The 14781-nt window shown below is 54.8% G+C and overlaps 1 protein-coding gene across 1 annotated transcript in view; it reads right to left on the bottom strand.

Moving 5' to 3' along the window:
- The window catches only part of CCDC180 (coiled-coil domain containing 180), a 48864-nt gene that overhangs the window by 17739 nt on the left and 16344 nt on the right, over positions 1-14781 (bottom strand). The window contains 9 exon segments of the mRNA XM_070596571.1: positions 490-908; positions 1038-1077; positions 2841-2967; positions 4060-4175; positions 4983-5156; positions 6512-6634; positions 8175-8263; positions 10624-10703; positions 14135-14343. Of these exon segments, the coding sequence (XP_070452672.1) occupies positions 490-908; positions 1038-1077; positions 2841-2967; positions 4060-4175; positions 4983-5156; positions 6512-6634; positions 8175-8263; positions 10624-10703; positions 14135-14343 (1377 nt within the window).

Genomic DNA, 14781 nt, shown 5'->3' with positions numbered 1-14781 from the left:
AATACAGGGAAAGGGACTTTTGCAATTCATGAGTGTGGAATTCAAGCTACTGTTGTGTGAGTTTGTGTCTTGAGGACAAGATTTATTAATACACGAGTCACTTCCCTGCCTTCTAAGGAGAGCTCATAAATGGATCTTTTGTGTCACACAACCCGAGAATGGGCAGAGAGAAGGAACGGAGAGGCTGAGTTGATCCGTACAATAAAGAGGAGCTGGGAAAGAGCATGGACCAGGAAGGACAAGGAAGGCCACACAGCTGGGGGATGACTTCAGAGCAGGGCGCAGGATGGGATGTGGGGAGAGGAAGGTGAATCTTAAAAGCACTGCTATGAGAGAGGAACTGGATCCCTGCTGACGAGAATAGAAGATGTGCACACGTCTGTGACTCTTTACATGCAGCCCAGTGGGGACTGCAGCTTGTGTCAGGGTTCACACAGTCAACACAGCACGCTTTCCCCGCACCCAGGGATGAACCCATTGCTGGCCTACCTCATCCACAGATAAACTCTCGCGTTCTTCCTTTTCCTCTGACTCTTCCTCTTCCTCCTCCCTCGCCCTCTCCTCCTCCACCCTGTCCTCCTCCTCCTCCTCCTCTTCTTGACCCATCCCATTTTCCAGGTTCAGGGAGGGCTTTAGGGAGCTGTCTCTTTCAAGCTGCATTTCTTCCACTCCCAGAGGAGAGTCCTCTTTGGACTCATGCATCTCGTCGCTCAGGACAGACTCTTCCTGCTGGCTCGCTGCCACCTCTTCAGCTGTGCAGGATTCGACTTCTTGATCTTCTTCGTCTTCCATCTCTTCTGCCGGCCTGGGGGAACTTGTCCCTCCACTGGCGCTTTTCCTGCTTTTGCTCATTTCTACTTTAGCCCTTTGTTTTCTCCTTCTCTCCTGGAAGCCCTTCTCATGTGCTTCTGTTGATGACGAACCCCAAAGCACAAGGAAAAGCAGGTTAGCAATGGAACCCAGACGGGGCCTCCCCAGCCCACCAGTGCACAAGAGTGAAATCAGGGAGAAGCAGACCTGAATTGTGAAGGTGTTACCTGGTTCCCTGACCTTGAAGATGACTTCCCCACCTAAGTCCTACAAGGAGACACACGGACACTGAGTGAGCAGTGCTGCCTTCCTGCAGAGAGCCGCTCCTAAGGGCGCCTCTTCTTTTAGGTAAAAGGACCCGCCCTTCCCCTTTGTCATCTTACATGGGCCTTGATCTTTATTTCACTGGGGTGATCACTGTTCCTAATCCAGGGAATCAGTGTTCCTTAATCCCAAGAAGACTAGCAAACCCTTTCATCACATAGTGGGCGTTGACAGAATAAGATCTCATTCTGGCACATTTTGGGTAGGGATGTGGGGCAAAGAGCAAGAAAGCATAATTTGAGGGATGCAAACAAAGGGGCAGGAATCTGCTGCACCCAGTGCTGGATGCGAACATACGGAATGAACACGATTTACATGATCCGGAAGCCCCCTTGTTAACCCTACAAATTCCCTGTTTCACAGGCTCTGGGTGAAACTGTGGGTGTAGTGTGTCATGGATAACAGTGTGGGCTGTGGAGTTTGCGGGTCTGAGTTCGAATCCCAGCTCCTTACAAGCTGGGTGACCTTGGGCAAGCCCTTTAAACCCTGTGGGGCTCAGTGTCCTCCCTTGTGACGAGGGGATCACAACAACGTTGATCCTTTAACCCAGGCAACCAGACTGAGCTCAAAGGGCAGATGGCAGCTCACCCTCCTACAGCCTGGGCTCCGCCTCCACCCAGGTGCCGCGGGGAGCGTTTACCAGCCACTGGAACAGGGATCCCTGCCGAGGGGAGGGATTCTCGGAGGAGTCAGGTACCCCACATACATAGGAAACCCTCACCCAGGTTCCGCCTCCACCCAGGTGCCGCGGGGAGCATCTACCAGCCACTGGAACAGAGATCCCTGCCGAGCGGAGGGATTCTATGAGGAGCCGGGGACCCCACATACATAGGAAACCCTCACCCAGGTTCAGCATCACCCACAAGCATTTTCAGCTCTGCCCATGAGGACTCTGGCTGGGTGTGTGGGAAAGAGCCAAACTCTGGGAGAGTCAGACCAGGACACTCCAGGTATTCACGCATTTACCCAGGGAGCACTCACTGGGTCTGAATTTTGTGCAAGACACTGTGCGAAGGACAACTGAAGTTGAATAAAAGTAAGGCATACTTGACCTTCAGGAAACACCTTCCATGGGGGCTGTGAACTCCTGCATTTGACAGCAACCAACGTACAAGCTGGTTCAGAGAGGAGAGGTGACAGGGCACATGAGAGGAGGGGTCAACTGAGAGGATGGACACTTGTCACTGGTAGGGACTGGAAGTATGGGTGAGTTTGGGATGTGTGGAGACAGAAGGATCCCAGCAGAGGAGCAGGATGAGGAGCGGCAGGGGCAGGAGGCATATGCAGGGAGAGCGGGGAGTTTGCTGAAGCAGGAGAGTCAGGTGGGAACCGATGTGGGGGCCTCTGGGGTCCTGGAGGGACTGTGGGTTGGACCTGGTAGGGGCTGCAGAGTCGGGGAGGGGCTTTTGAGCAGGAGAGCGGCTAGGTCAGAGCTGTATTTGGGGGGGTTATGTGGCAATGGTGGGTTGGATGAATGCAGCTCATTGTTATAACTCCATTCAAGCCTTGAGGCCTGAACTGAGCCCTTCAACCTCTTTTCATCTGAGGAAGAGACAGCTTCCAGCTTCTCACTCCTCGATATCCTGACGGATCCTAACTCCACAGGGTAGAGAAGGCATTCAACGTTGCGGCAGATCAGAACTAGACATCTCCCTCTCCCCTTGCTTCTTGGTGGGTGGCTGGGTTTTGGGTTTCCCTCTCCACACCTGCTCAAAGATTTCACGAACATAGAAATGTTGGCTGAGGGTGGAGCTGTAGGAGTTGAGCTCTTTCAGTATGATCACTGCGTCCTCCATCACTTCCTTTGTCAGGAGGACGTGAAAACATTCATACCTGGGAGGTAGGCAGGGGAGACCACTGTCTAAGGGGGCTCTGCTGAGCGTGGGAGACCCCAGGCAAGAGCTGCACCCCCTGACCCCGGAGGTGGGCTGGAATCTGCATTTAGCTCTGCACAGAGCTGCTGTGTACATTTCTCTTCACAATAGTCCTTAGTTTGTTTTGCTATTTTTCTGATCATACAAAGAACACATACTCTTTGTAGAAGATTTAGAAAACACACATGAGAGAATTTTCTGCTCGTGGTAACATGGGCTCCCATTTCCTGTCCACTCTCCTACCCTGTCCTTGGACTTTACCTCCATCACCCCGTCGGACCCTCCGATGCCCCAAGGCCCAGACTTCTACCTGTGTCCTAGGTAAGAAGACCAAGGTGCAGGGGTTCCTTATTTGCCTCAAGTTATACTTCTGAATCTAAGCGTTGCAGTCAACCGGCAGTGCAATTCCATGTCTGCAAAGGGTCCTTACAGAATCAGTTGTACGAAGGCACAAAGATACAAGATAGTTCACAGAGAACTGTTTTTAATATGGAGAAATTGAAACCAATCTTAGAAAGCTAATCAATCAGGGGATGGTAAGTCAGTATGAAGCATCCATATTAATGAATTCTACATGGTCATCTAAAAATGGAAATCTATCTGCCGTTGTAGAACAATTTGCATAGTCCGATCCAACCTTTTTTTAAAAAACACTATATATGTGTACACATCCACATATATAAATGTATTTGTCCATAAAAAGGAAGAGTTGGGAAGGAATGAGGGAACATTTCTATGTTTGCATTAACTTTTTTTTTTTTTTTCTTTAAGAAAGGGCATGTACGTTTTAAAATTTAAAAAGGTGGAGGGAGGACCCATGCTCTTGGCCTTTGAACTACACGGCCTTGAAACCTCCCTCCACGTACATTTCAGATCAAAGTTCTCCCCAGAAGCTTCTACGCTGCAAAGGACCCAACGTCCTCCAAAGTTAGAGGCAATATTTGCATCTTGAGCTTGCTGGGCAACACCTGGGCTGCTGAGCAGGCCGCCTCTGACCTTGAATATGGATTCCAGGACAACCCTTCTGTCTTTTGGGGTCTGGTCTGCCTACCTGCATTTCATATTCTCCAGAAAATCTTTGGCCTTTTCCAGGTGAAGCTTCAGTGTTTCCTCATGGCTTTGCTGCCTCAGTTGGTCCAAGAGCTTGTCAAGGTGGGCCTCCTGAGCCTGGCCCCACAACAGGAGGACGCAGACGTGAGTTACCAGAGCTGACAGGTGTAAGTGACGCGCAGAGACCCTGCCCCTGGAGCTGAGGTGCAGGTACCCGGCAAGCCCAGGACTCTCCTCTACCAAGGGCACCAAGTGTGCCACCTCCTGACTCTCACTGCTCCGGGCCTCCGGGCTCTTCTCTCTGCCTGCAATGTTCTCCTCTGTCTACTTTACATCTCCGGAGACCCGGCTCAGATGGGACACCCACCCGCCCTGGGCAGGCCCTGCCACACCTTCCCGTGGCACCTGCTCCTTGTCCTCCTTCGCACCAGTCACACTGAAATCAGATGCTGAGCTTGCCCCCTCTACTCCCTGGACTGTGTGGAGGCAGGTGGGGTGGGGGCCCAGCTCATCTCCTGTGGGGGCAGGGGGACTGCCAGAGGCAGATGCTCCAGAGCCCCGAGTCTGTCTGCCACTCATGCACACTCTCTTACAGACACGTTTGGATCCAAGGACCCATCACAGAGCCCAGGTCTGACTCAGGCAGATTTCTTCTACTCCCATCCAGCCCCATGACCAAGGTGAGCCTCAATTTCCCCTCCTGTTCGAGTTTTATAGCTTGAGGTTTTACCTTTGAGTCTAGGATACATTTGGGGTTAATTTTTGTTTATGGTGTGAAGTACTGATCAAAGTTCTTGGGTTTTTTTGCATCTGAATGCTGGCTGAGTTCACAAGCCACCAGGCAGAGTCATTGGGCTGCTGACAGTCTGGCTGCGGCCCCTCCCTCATCCCCTGTGGGGGCTACCTGGGTGCTGGAGGCCACACCTGGTTCTCCAGGCTGTGCTTCTGCCGCTGCTGCTCCATCCTCTTCTCGAGCTCCAGCTCCTGCACCGACAGCATGCTCTGATGTGCCTCCCACAGCTGCACGGCCTCCTGGAAGTAGCTGAAGAGGTCTGCGCTCTGCTGCTCTGTCTGCTTAGCCAGGGCCTCGAAGCATTTCTGCAGAGGCAGAACCCAGAGAAGGGGCCTGAGAGCCGTCTGGCCCAGGGCGAAGAGGAGGGCCCCACTCACGGGGCTCCCTCGCCAGCCAGTGGAGGCCTCATGTCTCCAAGGACTGGCTGTCACTGCCTGGGCACCATCCCTCAAGATCATCTTCTCAGCCACACCTCAGCTCATGGCCTTCCCACCTCTGGGGCAGCATTTCTAGTCTGCCCAGGGTCATCTCTTTGGTCTGGCTGACTCTGAAGTCCCATTTCGGGACCTGTCTCATGTCCACTGGAGTCACTGAGAGGAGTGTGGGGCCTAGAAGAAAGAAGGACCAACCCTAGGCTTCAGCCTGGCACGCAGGTGGCCATACTATCTCGGCCTGGGGCATCCTTCCTTCTTTGGAGCTCCTGACATTCAGCGTCTGAGCCAAACACCACCCTCTGCTGTTAAATCCCCACGTCTCCCCTTTTATCTACGTGTTTTATGCTCTCATGGGGTCGGGGTTGGCGAACTTGACCTGTGGGCTAAATGTGGCCCTCTGCCCTTTTTGGTTTGGCCCTGCCAACTGAGCACAGATTTTACATTTTTAAATGGCTAAAAAAAAAAAAAAAAAAAAAGGAAGAAGATACAATAGTCCCCTCTTATCCTCAGTTTCACTTTCTGCGGTTTCAGTCACCCACAGTCAACCATGGTCCGAAATTATTAAATGGAAAGTTCCAGAAATAAACAACTCATAAGTTTCAAACTGCGCACCATTCTGAGCAGCATGATGAAATCCCACGCCCTCCCACTCCGTCCCTCCCGGGAAGTACATCGTCCCTTGGTCCAGCGCAGCAGAGCCACGCGAATATGCTACCTGCCACCCGCCACCTGCGGGTTAGTCACTCAGCAGCCATCTCTGTTATCAGATCGACTGTTGTGGTATCGCAGTGCTTGTGTTCAAGTCACCCTTAGTTTACTTAAGAATGGCCCCAAAGCGCAAGAGGAGTGACGCTGGAAATTCAGATATGCCAAAGAGAAGCCGTAAAGTGCTTCGTGCTTCCTTTAAGTGAAAAGATGAAAATTCTCCACATAATAAGGAAAGAAAAAAACTCAGACTCAGCAAGGGCTCGGGGAGCACTCACGGCCCGAGACTGCTCACGTGGACTCCTGCTCAGCACCGGTGTCAGCGTGTGGCAGGGGAGTCAGGGGTGAGCCTGGAGTGCCTGGCACAGAGGGACTGCTCCAGAGGGGCTGGCCACGATGAGGGAGATGAACGCACTAGTGACAGGAAAGTTGGAGGCACCCAGACTCCTATTCTCCTCATAGCCCAGTGCCCGGGGGACGCCTGCCCTGCTGCCCAGCTGTGTGGGTCCCCGGCTACGCACATCCAGGCCTTCCAGCTCCTCCTCCACCTTGCTCTGGAGCGCTCCCACCATCTGCAAGAAGGACGGGCTCACCAGGCTCTCTGCCTCCTCCTCCGTGACGGCTTTCCAGTCCAGTAGCTGCTTCTGGAGAGGGACAAGGCAGAGGCTGGCTTAGCGCTGGTGGGGCTTCACCTCAGGGCCTGGTCCTGCACCCTGAGATCTGCCTCCCACCCATCCCTGAGAGCCTCAGAGGAAACCCTCACAGCAGCCGAGAGGGTCCAGCTTTGTGGTGCATCCACCGTGTCCAGCTGCTGCGTGCTGCCCCCTTGTCTCACTGAATCCCCCAGCAGTGTTCTCATTAGCCCCGTTTGACAAGTAAGGAAACCCAGGCTCAGAGAAGTGAAGGGACTTGCTGCAGGCCACACACCTGGCAAGTGGTGGGGCCTGGATCTGAACTCAGAGGGCTCCCACTGCAGAGCCTACAGCATAAACCGCCATCCTAGACGGTCTCGGGGCTGCTGTCAGTCAGACAGGGCTCCCCTTCCCTGTAACTGTGAGTTATGCCAACTGGAAAGCGGGCTCTCTTTATTAGGAAAGCCTTGGTCACATAAACCAACCTCCCCCAAATTAAAGACGTGTCTACAGCTGTGTACTTCCAGTGCTGCCCAACAGGAGGACCAGGTGCCCTGGGTCAGGCTTCCTGCGCCCCTGGGTACGGGACGACCTCAGCACCGTCCCCGCCTGTGCCCCACAAAGGGCAGCGAGTCCGGCTCAGGCGGCAGCACAGGGGGAGCCCGGGCAGCGCAGGAGGGGCGGGGAGCCCGGGGCGGGGTCCTGGGGAGGCCCCCGGGCGGAGGTTTCCCTCCGCTCCGTCCGGGCTCTACCGCTGAGGTCTGACGCCCCCAAGAGCTGACCGAGAGGCTCAGGGCAAATGGCAGCCCCCGGCCTTCTGCAAACGTGGTCGTCTCGTCCCCAGGCGGGGCCGGCCCCCAAGTCCGAGAACATCCTAGGTCCCTGCAAGCGCGAGCCCGCGGCTGGCACAGCCGGCGCCCCAGAGCCCAGCGGGGCGGAGCCGGCCGAGGGCCACGGGCGGAGCGCGGGCCGCCGAGTCCCGACTCCCGCGGCCAGGGCGCGGGTCAGAAGGGTTAGGCTTCTCCGGGTTTTTCATCTGAACAAGGAGCTGGGGAGTGGGCAGTTTGACACAATGTTTCCTTGCGCCCCAGAAAACCAGGCACTCCGTAGAGGGGTTTGGGAGTGAACTCGCGGTCTCGGCGTGAACAGAGGCGGCAGCGAGGGAGAAGGGGGTCGGGGCGGGGGGGGGGGGGGGCCTAAAGAACCCCCATGACAAGACTTCCTCTGAGCAAATAATGTCAAGTGCTGTGAGTGAAACAGAGTCAAGGGGAAGTCTGAGGTGATCAGAGAGTGTATACCTTCCTCTGTGGGATCAGGGAAGGCTTCCTGGAGGAGGCCACGTGGGGCTACCACCCGACGGATGGGTGGGAATAGCCGAGGAGGAGAGGGTACGGGCAGAGGGACAGCCTCAGGATGCCCAGGGGCCAGTGAGGGCCAGGGCACGTGAGGAAGGAGAGGATCCAGGCTGGAGAAGAGCAGGGGCAGGCCAGGGACGGGACACCAGGCCGCTGCCCTTTGACCCTCTTCTCCGGCCGCCAGGAGGGGCACCCACCTTGCACTTCTGCACGTGGGCCAGACACTCCTGCCACGTCTTCTCATACTGCAGGCGGACACGCATCATACAGTCCACGTGGTAGGCGTCTCATGGGCAGAAACAGACATGTCAGTTGCTCTTCCAGCAGGAAGAGGGCGCACCAGCAGGAGGAGCTTCCCCGGTGCTGAGGGAAGAGCTTCTCCCCAGCAAGGCGCCTCAGCAGCGTGGTACTTAAGTGAGATGGTCCCCACTCAGATCAGGGCTCCCTCCTCACAGGGGGCCCCGACACCCCAAGATAAGGCCCTCAAATGGGGAGTCATCTTCAGCTGTTACGAATCCACTCTGACTTGATTCTTGGCTCAGATTCAAGGCTGGTGAGATTCTCTTTGGAGAGTTGGACCAAGTCGTACAACAGTGGCAAGTGTGCAAACTGAACGAGCGTTTACAGGTCATTCTGCGGTTAATTCCTTAAGAAGCGGCTGGACTAGCAGAACACGCAGAAGCTCGCGGATGCATTGACTGATTGATTTCTCCTCTTCCCTCTCCCTATTGTTTCCCAGTTATGATAACTAGTGTGACCCTTGGTGTCTACAATAAGTTCTGGAAACTGGAAGACCACACAGAGATTGTGGTGGTTGTTCTTGGACAAGGGCTGGGGAGGAGGGCAGGTGAACGGCAGTGGGGACGTGCGGGAGGTTAGACAGGCAGTGGCACTGGCGACGAGCAGCGCTGAAGCTGCTTTCTCCCATCTCCAGGGCCGCTTCATAGGCCAGCACACCCCCATCCTTCCAGTGAAGTCGCTGTGATGGACGCCCCTGGGGTGTCTGTGCTTCCCTCCTGTGCCCCTCTGATTGTCCCCCTCTAACCTCATCACTCCCAGCTCAGCACCTTCCACTGGGTCCCCAGTGCCCTCAGGATAAAGTGCAGCCTCCTCCACATGGCCACGCGGCTGGCACAGCCTGGCCCTCAGCATCTTCTGGCCTCCCTGCCACCTTCTCCTTTCCCCGAAGGCCCAGCTGTCTTGCCTCTGAGCCTCCCCATGTGCTGGTCTTTCTGCTTGAACAGGTCCCCTGACCCCTGGGCTTGGCTAACTCTTACTTGCCTTGCTGGTTTCAGCTGGATGATCACTTCCTTGGCAAGGTCTTGTGTGCCTTAACCTGTGTCCCCAAATACATGAGGGTCACCTGCCCGCTCCTGCTGTAACGTCCTGCATGGTCTGACTTCTGCTCCGGCCTGGAAGCACCCAAGGGGCAATCCTCCCTGCTGGTTACCAGGGCCCTGTGCCACACCTGGCCCTAGGGGGTACCTGGTGAATGGCGGCCACTGCTATTATTTAGGGTCTTGGGGCTCTTGCCCTGGATATTATAATATAATATAACTGTAATACCTTTGGAATGATAAACCTGAGAGCCCTGGAGCAATGGTGAGTACTACTAACTGAGCTACTCAGCTCAAGTCCAGCCGTGACACTTCACTAGCTATGTGACCTTGGGCAGGGTACTTCACCTCTCTGTGCTTCCGAGTCCTTTTCTATCACAGGGGGACAATGACACCACTGACCTTACCAGGTTGCTGTGAGCCTCAAAGGAGATGGAAATATTATATACCTTCTAGAGCAAGGCTTGGAAAACATTTTCTATAAAGGGCTAGATAGCAAATATTTCCAGCTTTGCAGGCCATAATGTCTCTGTCACCACTCCTCATTTCTGCTGTTGTAGAGCAGAAGCAGCCAGAAACAACATGTAACAATGAGCATAGCCATGTTCCAGTGGAACTAACTTGCAAACAGGCATTGGCCCAGGGACAGGAGTTTGAGAACCCTTGACTTAGAGCATTTTTAAACACTACCATTTATTACTAGCACTCTCCTTGTAAGCCAGGCACTGAATTACGCCTGGATCACAGGATTGCATGTAATTCTCACATGAACCCCACAGGGTAGCTACCCTTATTGTTCCTCTTGAAATCCCTATTGTACAGAGGAGGAGTTCGAGGCCATGAGAAGCTGCGACTTCCCCAAGGTCAGAGAGCTGGGACAGCACAGAGCTGGGCGTCACACCCACCTCTCCCTGACTGTAAGACCATGCACTTTAACCTCACATGCCCAGGGCCTGGCCCCTGACCTGTCCTCACAAAGGGTCATTGGAGCTGTCCCTCTGGCTCCATGCTGGGTCAAGAGTCAGGGGTCAGAGTGTGTGGCTGGCGGGGCTGCCGGCCGGGCAATGACTGCGAGGTGGTGGGAGGGAGGAGGAGCTCTGCCAGGCCGAGTCCTGGAGGGTGGATGTGACCCCCCTGGGCTCACTCTCCGTCTACATGCCTCCCTGCTTCCCCAGGACAGCCTTGCCACCCACTCCCGCGGTCACAACAGACGCTCACGTAACCGGCTGACTGGCTGCTGGCGCTGCTACAAAGCTCCCACGCGAACAGAGCTGGAGAGACCCGAATGGGAGCCCCAGACCTCACTCACCGAGGTGCTTGTTCAGGGAGTTGAGAGAGGAACGCCATTCGGCCAGCTGAGCTCTGCTGTAACCGGGAGGCAGAAGGTCACTGGGGAGGGAAGATGTGACAAGTCACCAAGCTTGAATAACCGTTCACTACCTGAACTGGCAGCACCTTCGAGGAACACGGCTCCAGAGTCGTATTGACCCAAATACCGAAGATACACAGTGACTCGCTGGGGGTTTCCTGGTGTTGAAAACATGCCCCATGGAAAGGCCTATTTAATATCCATGAGTCTGGTACTTAGGAAATAAAACTGAATTTTTCTCAAGGGAAAAAACAAACGGTTCACGTCACGAACAAGGAAACCCCTTCTGGGAACCCAATCCGAGAAAACAATATAAAATGCATATGAAGTTTATGCATTAAGTCGGTCACTTAGCACTGTTTATAAACACACACACAGAATACATAAACAACCTCATATCCAACAATAGGGAATTGTCTAAATAAACTACACAGTGTGGCAGACGGAAAACGGTCACGTATCATTAGCTCCTCCCACTGCGAGGTGGGGTCTCTTTCTCATCCCCGGATCTGGGCTTGGCTGTGACACTGGCCTTGGCTGATGGGACATCAGCAACGTGACCCAGCAGAGGCTCAGAGGGGCTCAGGCATCCCGCTCGCCCTGGCTTGCTGCTGGGAGCTCTTCTGCCGTCCCCATGCCTGTGAGCCCGGTGAGCTCCTGGAGGCTGAGAGCGAGTGCAGAGAAGCCCCAGCTGTTCCAGCCCCGGCTCCAGACGGGGGAGTGAGGCTGTCCTGGGCCACCCAGCCCCAGCCAAGCCTGCCCAGACCAGGAGCACTGCCCAGCTGGCCCACAGAATCAGGAGAAACAGGAAGTGTTGTTTAAGCCCCCATGTTTTGGGTGGTGTTTAACGATGTGGAAAGATGTGTACGGCTAGGGGGACTGTGTAGTTTATTATCCAAACCAGGGCATTTTTGACAGTGAAAGTGTGGGGGCTATTAATGATTATGCCAGGACAAGACGTGCATCCCAGGATGGTCTTGGGCACCCTACTTATGGTGGGACAGTAAAGAGCAACACTGTGTAGTACTAAATACAGTGTGGTATCCTGGACCGGGTCCTGGAACAGGAAAAGGACATTAGTGGAAAAACTGGTAAAATCGGAAAAAGTCTGATATTTAGTTAATGGGAATGCATCAAAGTTAACTTTTTAGTTTTGACAAATGTCCAGTGGTAATAGAAGATCACAACTTTAGAGGAAACTGGGTGAGGGGTATACAGGAATTCTTTGTGCTATTTTTGTAATTTTTCTGTAAATCTAACATCACTCCAAAATACAAATTGTATTTTTTTTAAATTATTTTAAAATTATATGGACTTACACTTGTTGGGTCCGAGAAAATCCATAGGGATTCTCCCCGGCCTTTGGATAACTCCCTCTCGGGCCCTGGGAATCTTAGCAAGACTCCCCAGCCCTCTGCCATCATCGCCCACAAGCCTGCAGCAGGGCCTGTGCACGAGCAGAAGCAAGGCCCCCGCCGGTCCAGGGCTCTGGGCTTTCCGGAGGAGGGACTCCCTGTGATCCCACGTGGGGCAGTTTCCTGGGACAGCTCCTGGGCTTGGTTAGAAGGCTCCCTGGCTGCCTGACAGGTCCAGGAGAAATGGGTGGGTGTCTACACAGTGTGTTTTGCGACACTGTTAAGACCTCCTTGCACAAACAAACCACAAATGCAAAGCTTCATTCTTGACGCTCATGGGAATTCTATGATCAAGGCTTTGCAACTTGACCTTTAAGTTGCACGTTCAAGCCTTGTGTTCACAGTACACGCTTCTGGAGGCTGGAATTGTGCCCTGACCTCACCCTTTACGTACTCCCACGTAAGGAGCTGCTGGGTCCTGTAAACATGCACTCATGCCTCTGATTTCACAGAGCCGCCCCACCTTTCTCCAGGCCAGCACACATCACCCACCAGCTCCACACTCTGTCTGCAGACACTGCCACCACACGGTGTCTCCCAGCTGTGGCCAGAGCGTCGATGCCTGCATTTTCCCCCTGTGTTCAGCCCTGTCTCTCCCTCCATCAGGCAGGTAGCCAGCCAGCTCCACGTTCACTGCCTGGGCAGGGGGTGTGGTGGGGAAGAAAAGACAGCAGCCTAGAAATCTCTCTGGCTTTTGTTTTCAAAGTCTAAGTTCTTAGGAGAGCCTAGAGCATTGGTAAGGAGAAGGCGATTGTGGGAGTGGGCTGAGAGCCATGAGGAAGAGAACGATCCTGGGGACCAGGGCTTTCCCCTTGTCAATAGAAAGGGGCTGGGGGGAGGCGGGGACAGAGCAGGATGGCAGGTGCCTGGCAGTGGCAGCTGGGTCCTGCTTCCTGGTGGCATCACGGGAGCAGCTGCAAGACCCAGGAGGGAAACTGCTGCCTGGGCATAAGCACGCAGGCGCTCAGAGCAGCCTCCTCAAGAGTCCCGAGTCCAGCTGTTTGGAGGCAGCAGAAGTTGCCCAGAGGCACCTGGATGGACGAAACACCTATGACCAGACTCCTACCACCATGCCCGGCATCCGGTGAGGCTCCATAACTTCCCCTCAATGGATGGGGCCCCAAGAAAGACAAACAGGGGTTCAGAGTCAGAAATGTTACAGAAAACAACAAAAGTACTTTTCCTGGTGCTGAGATTTTTATCTACCTTGTTAATTTTACGCCTGCATGAAAACGTGGCTGCACACGGGGCAGGAGGCACCCACCCTGGGGGAGACCCTGTGGAGCTCTAATTGTCATTTGTATCCTAGGAGAACTTAGGCTCTGTGGTGGGGGGACAAGAAGAACCTGCACCCCAGGGTTACCAGGGTGGGAGGGGCCAGCGAGGGGCACAGGAAGAGGAGGAGTATCTCCCAGCACGGGAAGCGTCTCCGCCTTGCAGGACCTTGCAGGCTCCATCCTGCTGCTCAGAGCGGATGCTACAGGGTCCCCAGGCAGTGGGCTTCCAGGGTCTAGAACATTCAGTGTGGCCCCTGCCAAAGAGCTTATTATGGGATCAGAGCCAGGTGGCTCCAGGTCTGAGGGGAGTGTCCAGAGCCTCTAACAGGTCCCCTGTCTGACGGCAGCCGCCTCCTCACTGACCTCCAGCCTCCAGCCTCAGACCCTTCTAACACACCCTGCAAACTGCACAGCTGAGGGAGCCACTCTGCTGCCCTCAGGAGGAAGTCCCATCCCTCTTCCAATCCCCCCACCTCGCCCCTTGCCATTGCCTCCTTCCAAGTTTGGCACAGTCACACTAACCTTCTTTCTGTAGCAAATGTGTCACGTTCTTTGTTGTCATTGGGGCTGGAATGTGGGCCCAGGTGGTCAGCCCAAGACCAGAGAACCAGAACATGGGCCCAGGTGGTCAGCCCAAGACCAGAGAACCAGGAGATGGCCTGGTCTGGGGGACACATCAGGAGAAAGGTCAGTGCTGAGGACTGTGCCACCCCCAGGGCCCCCCAAAGGTGCCCTCGCCAGCAACCCCTCCCGTTGTACCAGATGGGGCAGAGATGCTCCAGCCGCTTGCGCTGCAGGGCCTCCTGGTTCTTCAGCATGCTCTCCAGCTCGTTCTTCACGGCTGGAGGAGCCTGGATCCTCTCACTGGCCATGAACTCACTGGTGTCCACACAGGGTGGCGCCATGGAGAGGAGAGGAGAGGAGGGGCAGGGCAGGTGGGAGAGCAGAGGTGAGACCCATGGTAAGAATGTTCAGAACCCCAGCACCCTCACACCACTCCCAGCCCTTCCTCCCCATCCTGGGCCTCTGGGACACACAGGAAAGGAGGGAAGGGAGGGAGGGAGGGAGGGAGGGGTGGGGAGAGAAGAAGCGAGGGACTGCCAGTGAGGCTCTGGCACTAAGAGCAGGTGTGGGTCCTGACTGCCGCCTGTGGCTCTGTGACCTTGGGCAAGTCACTCTCCTCCTCTGAAGCTCAGTTTCCTCTTCTGTAATGGAGCTAATGCTAGTACCTTCCTCATCTGGTCCCTGTGAGGACCCAGCAAGACGGTACAAGCAAAACCCTTAGCGCCGTGCCTGGCTTGTGGGAAACACCCAGTAAATGTCGGCTCCTGCCATCGCTGTGGATGATTACTGACGTTTGTAACAACCCCCCAGGTCCAGACCCAGACCCGGCACTTTCCATACAG

The sequence above is a fragment of the Equus przewalskii genome, chromosome 26 (assembly GCF_037783145.1).
Source record: "Equus przewalskii isolate Varuska chromosome 26, EquPr2, whole genome shotgun sequence".
In the NCBI taxonomy this organism is placed as follows: domain Eukaryota; kingdom Metazoa; phylum Chordata; class Mammalia; order Perissodactyla; family Equidae; genus Equus; species Equus przewalskii.
Note: the sequence above shows the minus strand (reverse complement) of the source record. Positions and strands in the feature narration are given on the sequence as shown.